The sequence below is a fragment of the Erigeron canadensis genome, chromosome 6, assembly GCF_010389155.1.
Source record: "Erigeron canadensis isolate Cc75 chromosome 6, C_canadensis_v1, whole genome shotgun sequence".
NCBI classification, from domain to species: Eukaryota; Viridiplantae; Streptophyta; class Magnoliopsida; order Asterales; family Asteraceae; genus Erigeron; species Erigeron canadensis.
This window is the reverse complement of record NC_057766.1, coordinates 40915933-40937222: the sequence shown is the minus strand read 5'-3', so window position 1 is coordinate 40937222 and position 21290 is coordinate 40915933. Positions and strand designations below refer to the sequence as shown.

General features: G+C 34.2%; 2 protein-coding genes across 2 annotated transcripts; both read right to left on the bottom strand.

Annotated features, from left to right (window-relative positions):
* Positions 1-2518: 2518 nt before the first annotated feature.
* On the bottom strand, positions 2519-4203 carry LOC122602741 (UDP-glycosyltransferase 76B1-like). The gene has a single exon (XM_043775331.1). It carries the CDS (start codon positions 4099-4101, stop codon positions 2680-2682), a length of 1422 nt encoding a protein of 473 aa, XP_043631266.1. The 5' UTR covers positions 4102-4203; the 3' UTR covers positions 2519-2679.
* Positions 4204-9519: 5316 nt separating this feature from the next.
* On the bottom strand, positions 9520-17104 carry LOC122602742 (UDP-glycosyltransferase 76B1-like). The gene is made up of 3 exons (XM_043775332.1): positions 16874-17104; positions 11688-12097; positions 9520-10512 (listed from the first exon to the last, which is right to left on the bottom strand). Exons 1-3 carry the CDS (start codon positions 16954-16956, stop codon positions 9638-9640), a joined length of 1368 nt encoding a protein of 455 aa, XP_043631267.1. The 5' UTR covers positions 16957-17104; the 3' UTR covers positions 9520-9637.
* Positions 17105-21290: the final 4186 nt, after the last annotated feature.

Sequence of the window (21290 nt, the reverse complement as noted above, 5' to 3'; positions counted from 1 at the left end):
TAATCTGTTGAGTCGTTTCAGAACCCAAAGATCGACCCGGTGTGGCATCGGATGAACTAGACAACCTATGGCTAACGTTACGACTCGGTGGTCGCCTAATGGGATATGGCCCAAATAAGGCCTCAAATGGGGCCGTGGAGGGGTGGGATTGGGAGTCGGAATGGGGGTCCCGCCTAATAGAACATCATCGGCGGTCACATCTACCGCCGGAGCTTGTCGACTACTCGTGGCCTAGTTTTCATTCCAAAAGTTGGACAAGTTTTTAAGAAAGTCATAGCAACTCTGGTAAATATTTCTCCCATATTTGTTTCTTGTATAGTTTGACAGCCGCGTTAGTCACCTGTCGCTCATCCGCCCCACTTTGTCGGCCTTACTCGCTAACCTTCTTCAACGCCACACCAAATTCCTTAACACCATTTTTAATCTTGTTCCATTTGCCATGTATTTGGCTCTTGGTACATGGTGCATATGCCGTTTTGCTGTTGAATATCTCCACCACTTTTTTCCAAAAAACACCCTCCGTCTGACTATTACCCACCACCGGGTCCTGCGACCAATGCACCCAACACCTTGCCAACAACAGTGTATCATTATTTTCCCAGTTCCTTTTCTCTCTCGGTTTTGTGGCGCGTCTCTTCCCACGACCCACCTCCACAACTTCATCTTCACCTTTATCATCGGCAGACTCGACACTATCTTTGTCGGGGACATTTTCATTGATAATCAATGGCGGTTGTGACATTCTTGGTCTTTGTTGTTGGTGGTGGTGAAAGTCAAACGCCATTTGAGTTTGCATTTGAGCTTGCATTTGGGCTTGGACTAACGGCAAACGTTGAGACTCGGTCCAATTTTGACCCATAATTGGATTGTAACCAATTTGATTGTAATACGCTTGAGAATATGGGTTAACGAGGCAAGTGGGTGAAAGACCCATTGGGGGCGGGTTGGATGAGGTTGAAGCATGGCTTGTTTGGCTTTGGTTAGTTGACGACATAGACGACATCGGGTTTTCTAGAAAGCGATTCCAAATGTCGTTAATTTGGTTTTCGTTGTTTGACATGGTTTAGAGATGGAGTGGGAGTGAAAGATTTTGTTGATATTGTGAAGAAAATGAAAGGAGTTGTGAAGAAAATGAAAGAAGTTGTGAAGAAAGTGGTGAAGAAGGTGAGTAAAAAGGTAATATATATATATATATATGAAAAGTTAAAAAAAAAGAAAAAAAAAGAAACTAGCCATTTACATTTTGAAAACGTACTTTTGAAAAAATCAAATTTTTTTTTTAGTTTACGTTACCAGTTGGCCCACATTATCTCGTCTTTACACATTGATGGATCGAATAGCGTTGAAGAATTCGCGGTCGACGAGATAGCTCCCTAAGGCTTCGTTGTCGAAGACCCATTGACGAACGGTGGACGAAGGCCTTAGGGAGAGGCCTTAGATGATTGCCATAGTCGACATACAATATCTACATATTTCTTTTATTTTTTTTTTTATCTCTAAATGAAAATATGGTCTTTACAAACTAAAAAATATGATAGTATTTGTTTCTTTCATGAATAGAGTATATATGTTTGTATAAATGTAAGATTAATTTTCTTTGTTGAGACAACTGAACTTCATTATATAACATCCTATAAAATATAACATCTCAATTCACCATCTAAATCGCAACATAAATGTACTGTAATTTTATAATTTCTTAAACAAAAGAAATATTAGCATTAAGGATTAAACATGGTTTAAATATTTCTAAAAGACAAAAAATTTTACTCCCTTCATCCCATATTAAGTGTCTACGTTTGACTTTTTGAGTCTTTTGCTTTCAACTTTGATCATAATTATTTTTGTTTGTGTTATATATAAATTAGTTGAGTTTTAAATGTATATTTATTGATATATAACTTTCATCAACTAATATATAACACAACCAAAGATATTTGCGGTCAAAGTTGAAAGAAAAAGACTTAAACAGTCAAAATAGAACAATTAAAATAGGATAGATTGGAATATTAAATAAGCTAACCTCATATTATCATTTACTTCAATTCTCAAGTATAAGAAACAATATTAGGTTTGATAGATACTAATGCACGTGTTTAACAGTTGTAAATTTTTAATGTGACATAAAGGGTTAGGTAACCTATTGAGTGATCAACTACCATCGATCAATAGTCAATTAATAGATAGATTGATATTTGAGAAACTTAGAAACCTTGAATTTTTTAATTTAAATTTTAATATAAGCAAAATGTTTTCAATGATGATGACAAGGATTTTTTCAAAAATAAAGTTATTTTATAATTAATGTTTAATTAGTATATGAAAAACAAAATAGGCGGATAGCTCATATATATATACAAGAAAAAAAAAAGAAGAAGAAGAAGAAGAAAAAAAAAAAAAGGAAGAGGAACAGCAAGGTAGTTGTTTTCTTGTTAAGTACGTGGAATTGATTTTATAATGATCAAACCTAGCTATAAGCAAGTACACATTTTAGCCCCACCCTGACAAACCTTATATGTGAAACATAACACACTTTAAACTTCATTGTATTTTAATGACTGAATTTGAAACAAACGTACAGCAATTCAGATAATTTAATAAGAATTAAGCACATGCATAATACCCGCGGTTTGATGGAATTTCATCGATCGAATAACAAATATATATATATATAGCTAGCTAGAAAGAGAGATTACATATATGGTCAACTAAATTCTCCAGTGAACGGTATGCAGTGCCACCTCTTTGTAGAGAAAGGTTCACCTTGTGTTGAAGAGATTTAGACCTCTGTCTCATCTCAATACCTTCGTCGTTGTCCATATCAAACACTCTTTTGATCGCTCTTCCGATTTCGCGTCTGTTCATCCGCCAGTTATCTAACATCACTCCTATCCTCCACACATCCGTCACGTATCTCGCATTTATGGGTTGATCATAAGAACAAGGAGAACATATCATCGGAACCCCTTCACATATGCTTTCCAATGTCGAGTTCCATCCGCTATGAGTCCAAAACGCTCCTGTGGCTTTATGAGCTAACACTTGTTGTTGTGGGGCCCATTTGACGATACATCCTCTCTCACCTACTTCCTCCATGAACCCTTTTGGTAATGACTCGAGCCATTCAGAGCCGCAGACCGAACCGGGCCGAACCACCCATAGAAACCGTTGGTTACTACTTGCCAAACCCCAAGCCATATCTGAAAACTCTGCTTCGCTCACTTGGGCTATACTTCCAAAACTCACATAAACTACAGAGCTTATTGGTTGGAGGTCTAACCATGAAATAGATCCTCGGTCTTGTTCTAGCAAGCTGCTAGAAGAAGCCGGAAAGTACTTATGAAAAGGGCCTATAGGGAAAATCGGAATGCGGAAATCCTGGGTTAATGCCAAGCATGCAGCTTCTTCGAGCTCTTTGAACGTGTTCAATATGATCCCTGAAGCTGCTTTTGTTTCTTGGATCATGCTAGCAATCAATTCTTTGTTTCCCTCTTCGGAGTCACCTTTGTAGATGATACTTTGTCTGTCTTTTTCTGTCATGAGTGAAAGCTCTTGTTTTAAGCTGCTTGTTTTCAAGTAGGACTGTTGACCAAGAACAAAGGTTGCGTAAGCAGGGATGCATGACATGCTACTAGTTCGTAAGACGATACGTGGGAGGTTCAGACTGTCAGCAACAGATTGAGTGAAGTGCCATAGTGCATCTGATATCAGGCATGCCACTGGTGGCTCATCATCCTCTACTACTTGTGCCAGCAACTTACACAAGCAGGCCTTGAAAGGGTCAATGCAGCTTTTGTTGAGAAAGTTGATGACAGAGTTACTAGTATCTAGATTGATCAAGCTGCAGCTTTCATCTGAAAGCCCGTCTGAGATTGACTTAAAGGTGAATTGTGGGTAGTTTGATTGATTTGGAGAATTGAGATCCGTGTGAATGATTGTAATGTTCTTAAACCCTGCTTTAGCGTGTAGAATGTTTGCTAATTGAAGCATAGGGTTGATGTGGCCTTGAAATGGTAACGGAAAAAGAACCAGCTGCCCACGGTAGTTAATGTTGTTTGATGAGCCACCTCCAGCTGCTGGTACTTCATCAGCGGACGACATGATCGATGATATATATATGCTGGCTGCTTAATTCGTAGTGTCGATCGGACGTTATTATTGATAGTACTCCAATGATATACTAGTACTCTTGCATGTGTTGAAGTTATATATATATATATATATAATATATATATATATATATATATATATATATATATATATATTTAATTATACTAGCCTAGTGCCCGCGTGTTGCAGCGGCTCCAATTTATAGCACGTGAGATGCCGTAACGATATTAATTTAAAAGATGTTTAAAATATTCTTCCTTTCATCTCCGCATCTAGGCTAGGTCATGCCATGTATTCCATCAAGCTATCAAACAAAAAAATTAAAAGAAAATTAAGACGATTATAAGCTGCTCATTAACAACAAATAAGAGATGGAAAGTGCGCGCGTGAGTTAAAGAGGGGTAGTTTAGAAATATTTAGAAAAGTGCTTAGGGTGCGTTTCGTTGTGGAAAATGTTTTATGATTTTTCATTTTTAATTTTCTGGAAAATGAGAAGGGTTTTTATTTTCTAAAAAACAAATAAAACTTTTGAAACACGTTCTAATTAGAAAACTAGAAATTAAACATGTTAGGATATGAGAGGAAGGGAAGGGGGAAATGGAAAATAAAAAACAATGAAAAGATGTTTTCAAGTTTTCCATTGAAAAGTAAAAAACATTGTTTTTTATTTTCTTGGAAAATATTCTTAGAAAACTATCATTATAACGCGTTTTATATTTTCTATGTTTTCTTAAAAAACAAAAATAAAAAACAAGGGTTGTTTTCTACAACCAAATGCATCTTTAATGTTTTAATGTTATTCTTTTTAGAAGGGATATAGATAAACACGAAAATCGATCGTGTGCGTGTGCGTGCTCGCGTATATTGCCAAATGATATATAGTTAGGTGGAGTGGCCACACTCGATCCACATGCATGCAAGGTCTGCTATATATGCATGGTTGGAACGACGTATGGAATTTGAGTTAGTCCTGCACTTTGGTTACATTTAATGTGGGTAATAAATACTGATGATCATGTACGAATTAAGGTAATTAAAGAGATTTGAACTAAAAATTAAGGACACGTTTCATAAAAAAATAATTCAAGAAAATGAAATGCATGGGCAATTGGGCATAGAAATAAAACGGTGGAAATAAAAGGCTTAATTACTCGTTGGAATTGAGTACTTTAATTAGCCAGCTTAAAAATATAAAAAAATAGTTAAAACTCAAAATGTAACACCAAAAAATCAGTAAATATTTTGGTCCAAGAGATTAATTGCATGAGAGACATAGATTTCAAAAACAAAGATATGCATGTGAAAGATGATCCGCAAGATATTTGAAATTTTGAATCATTGGCATGGCCAGGATTTCAAAAAGGTAATAACGTGCTGTTGTCGGTCATTCAACTAAACAATGTAATATACAAATTAACCCAGCATTAGTCGTATAGTGATTCATACATTCAAATTCGACATTTTAACTTTTAATTAAGGTGCCATAAATAAACCAGTTTTGCATATATATATTCTAAAGTCAAACGGTGGTAATTACTTAATTGTCAAATTTGCGTATCTTTAAGGTGCATGTGTTTGGTAGAGGCGAATAAAAAGTATCGGAATGGAACTGATCTATCTTCACTTGTTTGATTGGCAATTGGAATGGAAACATCAAATTAGAAAATGATTCCCATTCCACTAATTTCATTCTTAAAAAAAATTAGAAAAAATCCGAGAAAGGAATGAGAGGAGCAAAACTAGACGCGACCCATCCTTGATGTGAATGAATACCCATCTAAAAAAGAGGATATAAATATGAAAATCATGTGCCTTGCACAATTTTACAAGATTTGAACCCTACCTTTATCAATTATCATTTTTCTTTTTTTTTGATGGATATTAATATTTCTAGTCATCTTTCATCTTTCTTTTTAAACAAAATCAAAGAAAAATCTTTTGGTGTAAATTAAAACTCGATCTATCTAACATATTACTATTTCTTATATATTATCATTTTATTTTTTATTTTTTTTATTTAAATTTAATATGTTATTCACTATTTGTGATATATATACATGTTTCGATTTATACTTGTTTACTACTCCTTCCGTTCTATTTTATTTGACTTGTCAAGTCTTTTATCTTTAACTTTGATCATAAATATTTTCGTTTATATTTTATAACACTTGCTATAAAAATTTTTTAAAAAAATGGATTGAGTTTTAGATATATTTTTCATTAATTGATATACATTTCATCAAACTAATAAATAATACAAATAAAGATATTTACGGTAATTTAAAAAAAAGACTTAAAAAGTCAAAATAAGACATTTAAAATAAGACGTAAGGAGTATGATTTACATGTCTCAAATATTCATTTTTTGGTAGGTATTATTGATTTGTCAATTTGTATGTTTTAGTTTCACTTTTGGTTTTTATAATTTGGGTGTCATGTATAAAGAAGTTCTATAACAAATTATGAGATGCTTTGTTGGACTTATGAAGAACACCAACATAGATATATTCTTGTACTTTGTAGATGATAAGAACAAATTATTCTTAACAAAAATAAAATTCGTTTTCATTCTACTCAATAGTATAACCAAACAAGAAAAATAAATCACCTCTCTATTTTTTATATTGATTATCTGATTATACCAAACAAAGAAATCATTCCATTAATGTCTTTTTCATTACTGTTTCCATTCTCTCATTTAATTCTATTCTTTATGATTCACTGCTATTAAACGCCTCCTTAAATAATGAAATATCATATATCACATAAAGAAAATGAGTTATAATTGACATGTTGTTTTTACGGTTATACCTGAAACCATTTCTCAATCCCTTAACAAATCAAACACGCCCTTAAAGTTATGTGATGGTAAGATTTGAAAGTCTCCCAATAATTTTCACTACACCTAAGTAATATACTAGTATTATGTTTAAACACTTTCACAGTTTCACTCATGTCAACTTCAATTCATTAGCCCCACGGAAGTATAAATAACTTCCACGCCGGTTACCACTAGTAGACTTTTTTAATTTATCTATTTTTTTCAAAAAATATTCATAGATATAGATATTTTTGGATACCTATCTTTTCTCTTGTTGGGGGTACTTATAAACATGCACATATGTCAGTATTGGCACATGAGTGGTTTGCTCTGGTTTGGAACTTGGAAACCGACTTTGAGTTACTTCGGATTGTCCTACATATATATATTTTAATCTAATATTCATGTACGTATAAACAAAAAGTTGAAAATTTTGAGGAAATAGGAAAGTTGTGGCAAAATAACATTATCTAGTGTGTTTTCTATACTCGAATTTGTAATTGTATTTTAAATTTCACTTTTTTGTTGTAGGTATTAACTTTAATACATTTCAATATATAGTTTGACCTTTCTCTTGGTATCGTTTTTCTCATTCAGTTTAGCTAGGGGTATAAAAGTACCGATTTGACAAGTACTCGTATATTATAAATAGTTATCATCTCTAGTATAAAAGTACCTAATTGTTTTTCTATATCGTTTTTCTCTAGGTATCGTTTTTCTCATTAACTTGGTCTCACTTTCAACCGAGTGGAGAGTTAGAGGCTTAATGGGATGATTACCTGCTATCAATTCAAGTGAGAAACATTTAATTGCACGGCTAGCCTACTTAGAATTTTAATCGTAAGAAACACAATTAGGTACTTTTATAATATACTTGTCAAATCGGTAGTTGCTTGTCAAATCGGGTTTTGGAAAACCCACCGGTTTGGGTTTTCGGACCGGTTAGAGATCGGGTTCAAATCGGATTGTGCTCGTTTTTTGGCAAAAAGAACCGGTCAAACCGGTCCACGTCATTAGACTAAAAAACTGGTTCAAATCGGTTCGGATCGGGTTCAAATCGTACTTCATAAGTTCTATATTTCCAATAAGCTCAAAAAATGATGTATTCTTCTTCCATGTCTGGACTGCGAGAACTATTAATATTTCGATGACATTTCTTAACCCAACATTATGATCATTATCTTTGTAAGTGAAAAGGGAAATTGTTAACATCATGTGAACTCATAAGCATGAGCATCATTATTCGTGTATGTGCACATCTCACATAGTTTCTTTCTGATTGGGTTTCTTAGAAATTTTGAGCCTACTTCAATACTTCTAATCTGATCAAGGCATCAAGCTACTTTTCATAATGGGCTACTCGTTAATTAGTCCAGTTAAACTCTTTTGGGCCTGTCGCCACTCTAATCTGGGCTGGTGTATAAAAAACAAAATAAAATAATGAAGATATTATCTTCTTTAATAAAGGAATTGGATGTGAACAGTAAAAAGTCAAAAAAAGTTACAGAATACTATATATATAGAGTATAGCAAAATGTAAACAAAGTTCTCTTTGGTAGTGGTGGTAAATATCTTGCTTTTTATATTTATGAGCACGGGTTCGAATCCCATGAATGAGATTTTTTTTTTCAAAACCAAACAAACCCTCCTCAATTTGAAGCAAAACAAACCCTAAGCACCATAATTAACCCAATTAAATCTTCTTTCAACTTTTGTAAATTCTTTTTTTAAAGTGATGTTGATCTTCAACAAGGCTACTGATATAATAAAAAATTGGACTATTAAAAAGAATCAGAAAATGGTTGAAGAGAAACCCAGAATGCGGTCTATACATAAAATATAAAATATCTCTATACATAAAATATAAAATTACAAATTCTGTTGTTTGTTGAGATTTTTTTTTATTTTTTATTTTATAGATATTGATAATGGGTTTTTTTTATTAAATATATTTGTAACTAATGAATAGGGAAAAAAGATGAAGTTACTTATTGATTTGTTGTTGTTTTTGGAATAATCTTGTATTAATTGATTGTGTTTTTGAATTATCAACCGATTATATCCAAAGTTAATGATCAGATTGTTGCTTGAAGTTAGCCTAATAATGGGTGTATCAGTGTATGTTTCATATTGTTTCTATTAATTTGTTGTAGTGTGTATTTATTAGGGTTTATTGCCGGTTCGATTCTAATAAGGAATTTAAAGGTAGTAAGCTTATAAAAACGGTTCGATTCTAATAAGGAATTTAAAGGTAGTAAGCTTCTAAAAATAAATAAGAATAAAAAAGCCAAAAGCCGAAAATACGGTTATCCACACAAAAAATAAAAGATGGCATGTAAATACAAAGATAAAAAGGCATCAATCAATCAAAGAAAAAATGCTATTAACATCAATCTCGTCGAGCATCACGTACGTACTAATCAGTTTAGGTGATCTTCGTTGTATATCTAATATTTCATGCATTATTTAATAAAAATTTAGTGTGAGGATGTAACGTCTAGTTAAAAAGTAAACGATGGATTAAATGAAAAGATAAATTAAAAGTTTTGAAGCGAACCATATAAACATGCATATAATTGAATTGCATATGTAAAGAAAATAAACCCTTTTCTTTAATATTATTTTTCTGTAAACTTAAATTGTTATAACAAACACTTGTGGTACAAATTACGTACATGTGAACCATATGTAATTTTATCATTTTAATTAGAGTGTTGAAATATAATCAACCAAGTTTATCAATGATTGATGAGAAGAACCACCATCAAGGAGAGAGTTATTTAGCTTCTCCTTCAAAGAAGTTATTCTTTCCCGCATCATTTCACCTTCCTTACTCATCATAACTGTTTTGATGGCCGTCTCGATCCCCACCCTTTCAAGCCCATCCTCTAAGTACACGCCAATCTTCCATACGTCGCTCACGTATCTCGCATTTATTGGTTGGTCTACAAAATACGGTGAACAAATCATAGGAATTCCTTCACAAATGCTCTCTAGTGTTGAATTCCATCCACAATGTGTCCAAAAACACCCGGTGGCTGGATGGGCTAGGACTTCTTGTTGAGGAGACCATTTCACTATTCGTCCCCTGTCACCCACTCTTTCTAGAAACCTTTCAGGTAATGACTCGATCCACTCTGAGCCACGGACCATTCCAGGTCGAACCACCCACAAGAATGGCAAACCAATTTTAAACAACGCATGAGCCACCTCTTGAAATTCGGACTCGGTTATATTTGCAAGACTTCCAAAGCTTACGTATATGGTCGACTTGGGAGGCTGGGTGTCTAGCCACGAAAGAATGGTTCGGTCTTGTTGGATCAAGCTGCTCGATGATGCAGGGAAGTACTTGTGGAATGGGCCCAAGGTGAAGTTTGGAACCTTAAAATCTAGCGAAATCGTGTCTAGTTGTGATTCTTCGAGTTCTTTGAAGGTGTTCCAAATGATTCCTGATGACGCCTTCATCTCATTAAGCATGTTGCCGACGAAGTCCCCCGTGCCTTGTGGGTTGATAGTGATCTTTGCGATGTCTTTATATTTCATAATTGGATATTCTTCCACTGATGATTCATATTGTGAATCTACAAACATGCATATATATATGGACCCAAAAGATCAAAGCAAATTCTCATTTTAATTCTCTAATAATATAGGCCTACATACATGTTTATAAAAAGTTTAAATTTTTTTAAGATACCACTCATTAGTGGAATGTACATTTGATGACTCGTGCTATGTTGTTGACTAAAATCAGCCGATCGACATGGCTTATTGACTAAGATTTGGTCCGTACATCCCATATATAGTGCACGAAATACATGTAGTCAAAGTACGGAGAACATAACTAACTCACCAGGCCACCGCCTAGTAGCTTGGGTTAGTAATTATACAGTTGTACAGTACAACCATATAATACATATATTTGTTGTGTATGGTAAAAATAAGTTGTGTAGAGATCATTTTCCTTAATTAATATTTTGAGTTAAAAATAATTATTCTGGTAATTCATGATACTTTCTGGGTGAGTACGGTTCGAAAAACATAACTAACACAACAAATATATGCATTATATGGTTGTACTGTATAATTGTATAATGCATACAATATTATGTATGGCTAAAAGTTGTTATGTAGGGATCATTTCTCATTAATTAAACGTTATTTTTCAACTTCAATAAACGAGATGACGGGCTGAAAACATGACACGTTAATCAACCATCTTATTTATTTCATTTTATACATTGGATTGTGTGTCATCCCTCAGGCCCGGCCAAATGTTGGCAAAAATCCTTCCACAATCAACACAAGGAAATAATAAAAACAAGGTACAATTATTTATTTTTATTATTTTCAGTCGGATTTGGTAGACACAATGTTTATCTTAACAAATTACTCCGTGCTTTTTTATATAGTTTTTAATATATTACTTCTTCAAATCCGAATTTGAGAAACTCGAACATATATCTATCTAGAAAATTAAGAAAAAAAAGATTGTTAACTTACGGGTTCCGCAAACAAGCTTAAAAAAGTTCCAACTTTGATTGGCATATATATGGTTAATTAAAGACTTAAATCATGCATATTAAAAGGTTTATTGAAACAAAAGACACATATTTAAGTTAAATTTAATTAACTACTTGTTACTCCGTATTACGAGTAATTAATTAACCTCCTTATATTTATTTTTTAACTAATTAATGATAGTTTATAAGAAAATGTGGGAAGAATAGTGTACGTAAGATATGGAAACACTGACCTTCTTTTGTAAGTTTAAAGCAATCCATCTTAGAGTGAAAGGGTAAACGGGTATAAGCAAGAACGCAGCCAAGACAGCTTGTCCGGAGCACCATCCGAGGAATCTTCAGCTCATCCGCAACAGCCTGCGTGAAGTAGAATCCAGCATCTGTGATCACACAAGCAACCGGCTCTTTATCGGTTTCTCTTAACAACCCGGCAAGACATTCCCTAAAAGGATCTACACAGCTTGTATTTAGGTGCTTAAGGTAAAAGCTGGAGTCTGGGTTCCAAGCCAACTGATTTACGATCTCGGAGAAGTTGTCCTTGATGGACTTGAAGGTGAAGTGAGGATAGTTTGATTGGTTTGGCGGAGAGTTGTATTCGGTGTGTACGATAGTTATTTTAAAAGTTCCATGGGCATGTAGAATGTTTGTGTTAGAATTGTTATGAGTTTTAGTTATTTATGTGATGCTTAAATATAGTTTAGATGTTAATTGATGATGAGGGGATTTAGAAGAGTTTGAATATGTGATGGACTAGATAGAAATAAACTTAGATTTTATTGATTGAAGTTGTTGATGTTGTTATTGTTACATCCATATGTTACAAGATGGTCATATTTATAGGCCTTCAAAGTCGGTTAGACTAATCTAGAAATTTCTAGTAATTAAACACTAACCAAATATCTAAATGATTCTAGATAATCCTAGTTAATTCTAACTTTTACTACAACTAATTTATTCTAGTAGTTTCTAGAAATACATTAATATTTCAACACTCCTCCTTAATGTATTTCGATGTTACTCCAAGCATGTTACGCAAGAACTCGAACTTTGGTCTTGGCAATGCTTTAGTGAAAATATCTGCAACTTGTTCTTCAGTCTTGCAGTAGTGTAGCTCAATCTCTTTCTTTGCCGACACTTCTCGAAGAAAGTGATACTTGATGGAGATATGCTTTGTTCTTCCGTGAAACACGGGGTTCCTTGCCATTGCAATTGAGGACTTGTTGTCGCAGAATATTTTTGTAGCTTCATCTTGTGTTTCGCCCATATCTTCTAGAATTCTCCTTAGCCATATAGCTTGATTTGCTGAATTTGCGGCTGCAACATATTCGGCTTCTGCTGATGATTGTGCCACTGTATCTTGCTTTTTAGACGCCCATGAGATTACTCCAGATCCAAGTGTGAATACGTATCCAGAAGTACTTTTCATGTCATCCACCGATCCGGCCCAATCACTGTCTGTATATCCTTGCAGCTTTGAGTCTGTAGTGGGCTTGTACCATATTCCATAGTTCATGGTACCTTGCAAGTATCTTAATATTCGTTTTCCAGCTCCATAATGTATCTGAGTAGGGTTTTGCATGAACCTGGATAGCAGACTTGTTGCGTACATAATATCTGGTCTTGTAGCTGTTAGGTAGAGTAGACTTCCAATGAGACTTCTGAATCTTGAAGTATCCGCCTTCTCAAATCCATCTTCTTTTCTCATCTTCTCATTGGCAACTGATGGTGTGGCTACGGTTTTACAACCGTATAGTTTGAATTTTTTCAGGAGGTTTTCGGTATATTTCTTTTGGCATATAAAGATGCCTTCATTTTCTTGACTAATTTCGATGCCAAGAAAATAGTGCATCAATCCAAGGTCGCTCATCTCGAATGTTTTCATCATGTCATGTTTAAACTCTTGTATCATTCTCTCATTATTTCCCGTATATATTAGGTCATCGACATATAAGGAAAGAATGAGAGTGTCAGAGTTACCTTGGGTTTTGATGTAGAGCGTAGGCTCACTTTCACTCCTCCTGAATCCAGAACTTGTGAAGTAGCTGTCAATACGACTATACCAAGCTCGTGGAGCTTGTTTTAGTCCATATAAAGCTTTCTTTAGCTTGAGAACCTGATCTTCTTTTCTTTTCGTGATGAATCCTTGTGGTTGCTCTACGTATATTTCTTCTTCCAAAAACCCATTTAGAAAGGCTGATTTCACATCTAGTTGATGAATCTTCCATCTTCTTTGAGCTGCTAATGCCACAAGTGATCTTATAGTATCAAGTCGAGCTACAGGTGCGAAAGTTTCATTGTAGTCGACTCCAGGTTGTTGTGAGTAGCCTTTAGCCACTAGTCTTGCTTTATGTTTTTGAATAGAACCATCGGGGTTAAGTTTTGTTTTGTAGACCCACTTAACTCCAATGATTTCTTTATTTTTGGGGAGATCAACTAACTCCCATGTATTGTTTTTCTCGATCATCTTGATTTCTTCATTCATAGTTGTCACCCATTTTTCGTCTTTGGCAGCAGCTTCATAGCTTTCAGGTTCTAGAGATGTGTAGTTGCAAGTCTCGTAGACTTCAGTTAATGTTTTGACTCTTCCAGGTGTTGACTCCGAACTTGATTCCTCTTGTGTTAAAGGTAATGTTGACGGTGAAGAAGTTGGTGTAGTGGGGCTCGTTTCTCCTGTACTTTCATCTCTTCCAGAATCTTCTATTTGTAGTGGTTGTTGAGTAGGAGTCTCCATAGATATTTTTGGAAGATATATCTGTTTATCAACTTTCTCTTTCTCCCAATTCCAAGAAGCTTCTTCATCAAACTCCACATCTCGGCTGATCACGAGCTTATTTGACTTTAGGTTATAAACTCGATAGCCTTTTGATTGTGTGCTATAGCCCAAGAATATTCCTTTATCTGATTTTTCTTGGAGCTTGTGACGTTTCTCCTTTGGAATGTGGATGTAGCAGATACATCCAAATACTCGTAGATGTTTTGCTGATGGCTTCTTTCCACTCCATGCTTCTATCGGAGTTTTATTTTCCACAGCCTTCGTCGGACATCTATTTAGCAAGTATACAGCCGTGTATACAGCTTCTGCCCAGAATCTGTTTGGAAGGCCTTTTTCATGTATCATAGTTTTGGCCATTTCCATTACAGTTTTGTTTTTACGTTCAGAGACACCGTTTTGTTCGGGAGCGTAACCAACTGTTAGTTGGCGGTGAACTCCTTCATCTTCACAAAATTTATTAAATTCTCTAGAAGTGTATTCTTTTCCTCTATCGCTCCTTAGTGTTATTATATAATGGCCACTTTTCTTTTCAACGAAAGTTTTGAATTTCTTGAATATCGTGAAAACTTCTGATTTTTCACGCATGAAGTATACCCAGGTCATTCTAGAATAATCATCTATGAAGAGGATGAAGTACCTGGATTGGTTATGAGATGGAGTTCTCATTGGTCCACATACGTCAGTGTGTACCAATTCTAGAATACTCCTTGCTCTCCAAGCGTTATCACGAGGGAAAGGTTTTCGATGTTGCTTGCCCATCATACAGCTTTCACATGTATCAGTGATCTCCTCTATGCCAGGCAAGTCCCTCATCATATTTTTCTGTTGGGGAACTTTAGTGCGTGAAAATTGAAGTGGCCAAATCTTCGATGCCATAGCCATGATTCTTCGACTTGAGCTTTCATGGCCGTGTCTTTGATGTAATGCCAACAAAGTGGAAAATTTCTATTTTCCATTTTGACTTCGGCAATTAATTTGTTATTATTTTTCTTGTCACGAATAACGCATGTCTCATCTTCAAAGTGTAAAGAGTAGCCATGCTCCATCATTTGGCCAACACTTAGCAAGTTACTTGCTAAGCTTGGAACTAGAAGAACATCCTTGACGGATCTCGTGCAGTTACTAGTTTGGACATCTATCGTACCTTTTCCTTTAGTGTCAACGAGTGCTCCATTCCCTAATTTGACACGGGACTTTACTGACGTGTTGATGCTGCTGAATAATTTCTCATCTCCGGTCATGTGGTTGCTACAGCCACTGTCGATGAACCAAATATCTTCCTTTTGTTCATTCGCAGCATGACACGCGTAGAATAGTTGATTATTGTTCTCCGGTGTATCTCCGTCTTCTTTCGTGTAGTTAGCTCGATGATTTTGTTTTAGTCGACAATCTTTTTCTAAATGTCCAAATCTTTTGCAGTTATTACATTGTGGCTTTCCTTTGTGGAAACAATCTTTTTCCAGGTGGTTTGTCTTTTTACAAATACCACATGGAGGGTAGCTTTTTCTTCTCTGATCAAACCCGGTTTTGGGTTTTTCTCCTCCTCTTGATTTTTCTTCAAAATTTCTTTTCCCCTCACTGTTAGATTTTTGAGACCTCATTCTGAGTTTAGACTGAAAGGCACTTTCAAGTGAGTCATCACTTCGCCGGCTCAGTCTAGCCTCATATGCTTCTAGAGAGCCCATTAGTTCTATTACTGAAAGAGTCTCAATGTCTTTTGACTCTTCAATAGCAGTAACGACATGATCATATTTTTCAGGCATGCTAATAAGTATTTTTTCAACAATCCTTTTGTCGGTTATATAGTCTCCATAGGCTCTCATTTGATTTACTACTTCTTTGATTTTAGAGTAGTAATCTTTGACGGTCTCAAAATCTTTCATTTTTAAATTTTCAAAATCTCGCCTTAGGGTTAGTAGCTTGACGGATCTCACCTTGACACTTCCTTGAAATTCTTCTTGAAGAGTTTTCCACGCCTCCTTGGCTGTTGTAGCTCCCATGATACGTGGAAAAATAGATGGCGTCACGGCTTGTTGAATGTAGCCTAGGGCGGCAGCATTTCTCACAACATTTTTGTTGTGTTTTTCTTTTTGATCCGCAGGCAGAGTTTCGACATCTTTTGGAGTTGTGAACCCGACTTCGACAATATCCCACAAGCTTTGTGCTTGGAAATATGTCTTCATTCGGATACTCCAAAAGTCATAGTTGTCACCATCAAAGATAGGAACGGGAATATTGTATGCACCAACGGTAGTCATGGTGTATTTTTAGTAAACGCCCAACACGGCTCTTGATACCACTTGTTAGAATTGTTATGAGTTTTAGTTATTTATGTGATGCTTAAATATAGTTTAGATGCTAATTGATGATGAGGGGATTTAGAAGAGTTTGAATATGTGATGGACTAGATAGAAATAAACTTAGATTTTATTGATTGAAGTTGTTGATGTTGTTATTGTTACATCCATATGTTACAAGATGGCCATATTTATAGGCCTTCAAAGTCGGTTAGACTAATCTAGAAATTTCTAGTAATTAAACACTAACCAAATATCTAAATGATTCTAGATAATCCTAGTTAATTCTAACTTTTACTACGACTAATTTATTCTAGTAGTTTCTAGAAATACATTAATATTTCAACAGTTTGCTAGCTGAAGCATGGGATTGATATGACCCTGGAAAGGCAGGGGAAATAATATTATTCTCTTGTGGTGATCAGTTGCCATCGGTTGCTGTTATTTTAATCGGTACCGATTAATTCCCTTGGTCTCTATGTTCAGGAATCAGGCTGAATATATATATAGATGCTGTTGTACTGTACGTACTCTCTGTTTTTTTTTGGCTATATATTCTATATAGTCGATTGCTACACCAAATTCAACAACAACAGTATATATATGGATGTTAAATGTTCTACGTAACGTAAGTACCTTCGTCACTTGACTTCAGCTGGTTGTTTCTTTTGAGTTTCTTTCCTAGCTATATCGAACTTGATTTTGTGGCATGCCAAAGTGTCCTTGTCTCCAAATTGTACTTAATAACTATGGTCTACCAAACACTACTAACAATAACGTGTGTCATTTTGGAATAAATTTCTCCCAGTTGTCAGCAAAATAATCCGATCCTAACTTTAACGTACTTATCTACATATATAGGCCGTCAAGTACGACTTAATTATTAATTAGAGAGAGTGATATATGAAATAGCCATAATTAAGTTATACCTACAAATAAAACTTTATGCATTAATTAACATATGTATCAAATTATCGAGCTAATTAAGATGTTATGAAATATAAAGAGTTGATGTTTCATTATTATCGGGCAGTTATATATTCACAATTATAATTATGCATTGCTAACTTATATACTAATTTTTTGTAAAATATATTTTTCACTTTTAGAAATGTTAAATATTCATACACACTATTAACATAAACAATTATAGCATATTTTTTTACACTTTCTAAAAACAATTGAAAAAATAAATAATATATATATATATAGGGGTGAGATATTTTGAGACCACATCTTATTTTAGGACCAACTATGACCATTAATTTTTGTACACCATCATCATCTACTACGATATACAAGGTTTTTTTGTAAAAACACTAAGACTTTCTGGCGACGGGCCACCAGAAAATCATGTGTAAGGTTTTTTTGTAAAAACACTAAGACTTTCCAACGACGGGCCCACAGAAAAATCATGTGTAAGTTAACTTACACATGGGCCCGTCGCCGGAAAGTCTTAGTGTTTTTACAAAAAAGTCTTGTATATCGTAGTAGATGATAATGGTGGTGTGTAAGTTACGAAAATCAATGATCCTTTTTTGGACTTTTTTTAGTTTATCTCAAATTATCTTTCCCCTATATATATATATAGGGAAAAGTTATTTTGAGAACCCTTTTTTTGCCGAGAACCTTTGATAACTTTTCAAATCAACTCCAACCGATGATTCTTCTTTACATGCATGAAAATTGTTTTTTGATTGTTTTCTGAATAACTTATGTGTAATTTTAAAGTTTATAATTGTGTGGAGGCATAGATTATCATCCGTTATACAATTATATGGAGATTTGGATTCCTGATCATATATGCACGAATATTGCTATGATTACATGTGATCGACTTGCATACATGTGATCATAGCAATATACGTGTACTTGTGATCAAGAATCCAAATCTCCACATAATCACATATATGTATAACAGATGATAATCACTGCCTCCACACAATTATAAACTTTAAAATTACACATAAGTTATTCAGAAAACAATCAAAAAACAATTTTCATGTAAAGAACAATCATCGGTTGGGCTTGATTTGAAAAGTTCTCAAAGGTTCTCGCAAAAAAAGGGTTCTCAAAATAACTTTACCATATATATATATATATAGAGAGAGAGAGAGAGAGAGAGACAACAGTCTCAGTTGTTGTTCTAGTTCAACTAGATAGAGTTTTAACTCAATTATTTGAGCTATATCTCTTCGCCGGTAGGCTGGATTTCGGATAACCGAATCTGATAACAACTGGATCAGTTGGAAGTGTGGAATGGTCTTAATTAAAAGATATGTAGAGACAACAGTCTCAGTTCTTGTTCTAGTTCAACTAGATAGAATTTTAACTCAATTATTTGAGCTATATCTCTTCGCCGGTAGGCTGGATTTCGGATAACCGAAATCTGATAACAACTGGATCAGTTGTTTATTAAGAATAATCTCTTGATTAATTCTTTTAATTTCTTGTTTTAAGAAATTATGATGTAGACTCATATTTAAAATATCTGTCGAGTCAAGCATTTCATTGTTTCATTTAATCTAAATATATGAAATTCAATTCTATATAGATGTTCTATATCATTGCTTTTATTAATAGGATGTCTTATAATAGAATCATGTATTGTTTTAATTATATTTTTTGTACGGATAATCTCTTGATTAACCCGATGTATTTCCTCTTTGAGGGATGTTGAATATAAGACCATAATTAATCAAAGTCTTACAAATTTCTAGTCTTTATTGGCAATAAAGCCTTTCTTTAATTTGACGTAAACAATCATAAAGATTGAATTAGTCATAATTGTGGTGAACCACATACTTAATGATAGACTTTTAGTCATATCTTGTGAGTAACCTTTAATTCTTGGCATAACCAAATTTATGAGTTGCAAAATTAACATGGACATGTTTGTCTGCATATCAATTTTATATGTTTTGATTTTTATCAAGTTTTTAGTTTTAAGGAGAATAAGTAAATTACCATATAAAGTTGTTTTAACAGTTATGAGTAACGTACCTTTTCTTTATATCTTCTGAATTCTGTTTCTGCTAGTGACCAAACCCAACCAATATTTCCCTAGCGGCCTCCTGCCTAAACGGTACTTCATCATGGCTTCAGGGTCTCCAGGTTTAACAATGACAAATATTTAGAAAAAAAGATAGATAACTAGAAAATATAGTTTTATTTCATAACTGTCTCTTATCCGAAGATAAGAAACTTCTTGATAATTTACATTATTTCTCCTTAATGGAGAAACTACTCCCTAATTATCATATTCTACAATGAGAGAAAATGTGAAGGGTGTGTGTAGGATGGGATGTGATTACAAGTTGAGATGCCCTAAACTAAATGATCCATCTTCCTTATATAATGGAAGTGGTTTATTACAAGACAAATAAAAAGTCGTCATCCCTGACGTTTTTTTGCTCGACAACTGCATGTGTTGAGTTTTATCTTTCTTCTTTCGTCATCCAAGACGTTTCTTGATCGACAGCTACATGTGCTGGGTTTATATTTCTTCGTCTGTATAAAGAGATTCTTTATTAGTGGAGGGACCACTAGAATTATTTTTCTTCTGTTGAAGATTCTTAGCAATAATCGTAATATGACTTTTAGTCATTGCTATTAGCTTTTTACAAAGCTTTTTCTTCATCGCTTGGACTTGCTCATCAATGGTTTAGTAGAAGGTTACCTTTAATGGTATTTCTTTCTTTCCAAATTGTGCCGAATAGCGAGTAGCTTCTTATTGGGCTTGTAACAGCGTTTTATATTTTTTGTATGGAAAAGAATTTCCAGTAACATATTTGGAGACAATTCCCCAGTCTTCATAAATTCCTCTGTATTCGCCTTCGAAAATGACATAATACTTGGAGTTTGTGGGCTCTTGTAGAGCGTAACTTGGTCTGAGAGAGACTGTTCCAGTTTTTGGCAAACTATCAGCCATCAACGGATTTTTTGTGTCTTTACCAAAGCCGTTTGCTGCTGGACTAGATGAAGATTGTAGTTCTTCATTAACTTTCTTTTTGCTTTTTTTCAAAGCAATAGGAGTCAACGGATTTTCTTTTTCTTTACCCTTTACCGTTTGAGAGGGAATAGACTCAGATTTTATCCTTGCGGATTCCTGTTCTGAATTAACAGTTGTTAGACTTTCGTCATAAAGAGCTATTTTTTCTTGAATAGCTTTTAATTCGATCAAAAGAATTTTTTCTTTTAGGCGAAATGCCTTAAGCTCATTCATTATTCCCCCTTTCTAAAAATGGAAAATAGATGTCTTTTTCTTTATTCAAAGACTTTTTGAATGCTATTTATAACAAAAGTGTCTGCATTATTGCTTATACATTTTGAAAGTCATGGGTTAAGCAATCTGCCAGGACATTTTTTGTTCCTTCAAGATGTTCAATTTCAAAGGAATATCTTAAAAACCACATCTGTCATCTGACAAGACGTCCTTGTTTATTATCTCCAGAAATTTTTTGTTTTAAGGAAATAAGTAAAATTTTTATTATCTGTTCTTACTAAAAATTTAACCGGAGTTAAATAAATAGAAAACTTTGAAATAGTATTTTTTTTACCGCTAGTAATTCTTTTTCATTACTGTGGTAATTTCTTTCTGCTTGTTTGAAGCTTCCTGAAGTATATTTGCATACTTCTTCTTTTTCTGTGGTTTTAGCCTTTAAAACTCCGCCCCAAAATTTATTAGAAGCATCAGTTTCTATGATAAGAAAATCTTCTTTTTGTGGAAGATAAAGTTTTAGAAAACTGATTAAGTTTTTCTTTAT

Bases quoted from the DNA above. Each gene is read 5' to 3' on its own strand.
- LOC122602742 (XM_043775332.1), bottom strand. From the start codon at position 16,956: ATGGCAACTGATCACCACAAGAGAATAATATTATTTCCCCTGCCTTTC. The intron at 12,098-16,873 runs CTGTTGAAATAT...TTCTAACACAAA, and splicing joins CCCATGCTTCAGCTAGCAAA to CATTCTACATGCCCATGGAA. The intron at 10,513-11,687 runs GTCAGTGTTTCC...GCATGTTTGTAG, and splicing joins CTTTAAACTTACAAAAGAAG to ATTCACAATATGAATCATCA.
- LOC122602741 (XM_043775331.1), bottom strand. From the start codon at position 4,101: ATGTCGTCCGCTGATGAAGTACCAGCAGCTGGAGGTGGCTCATCAAAC.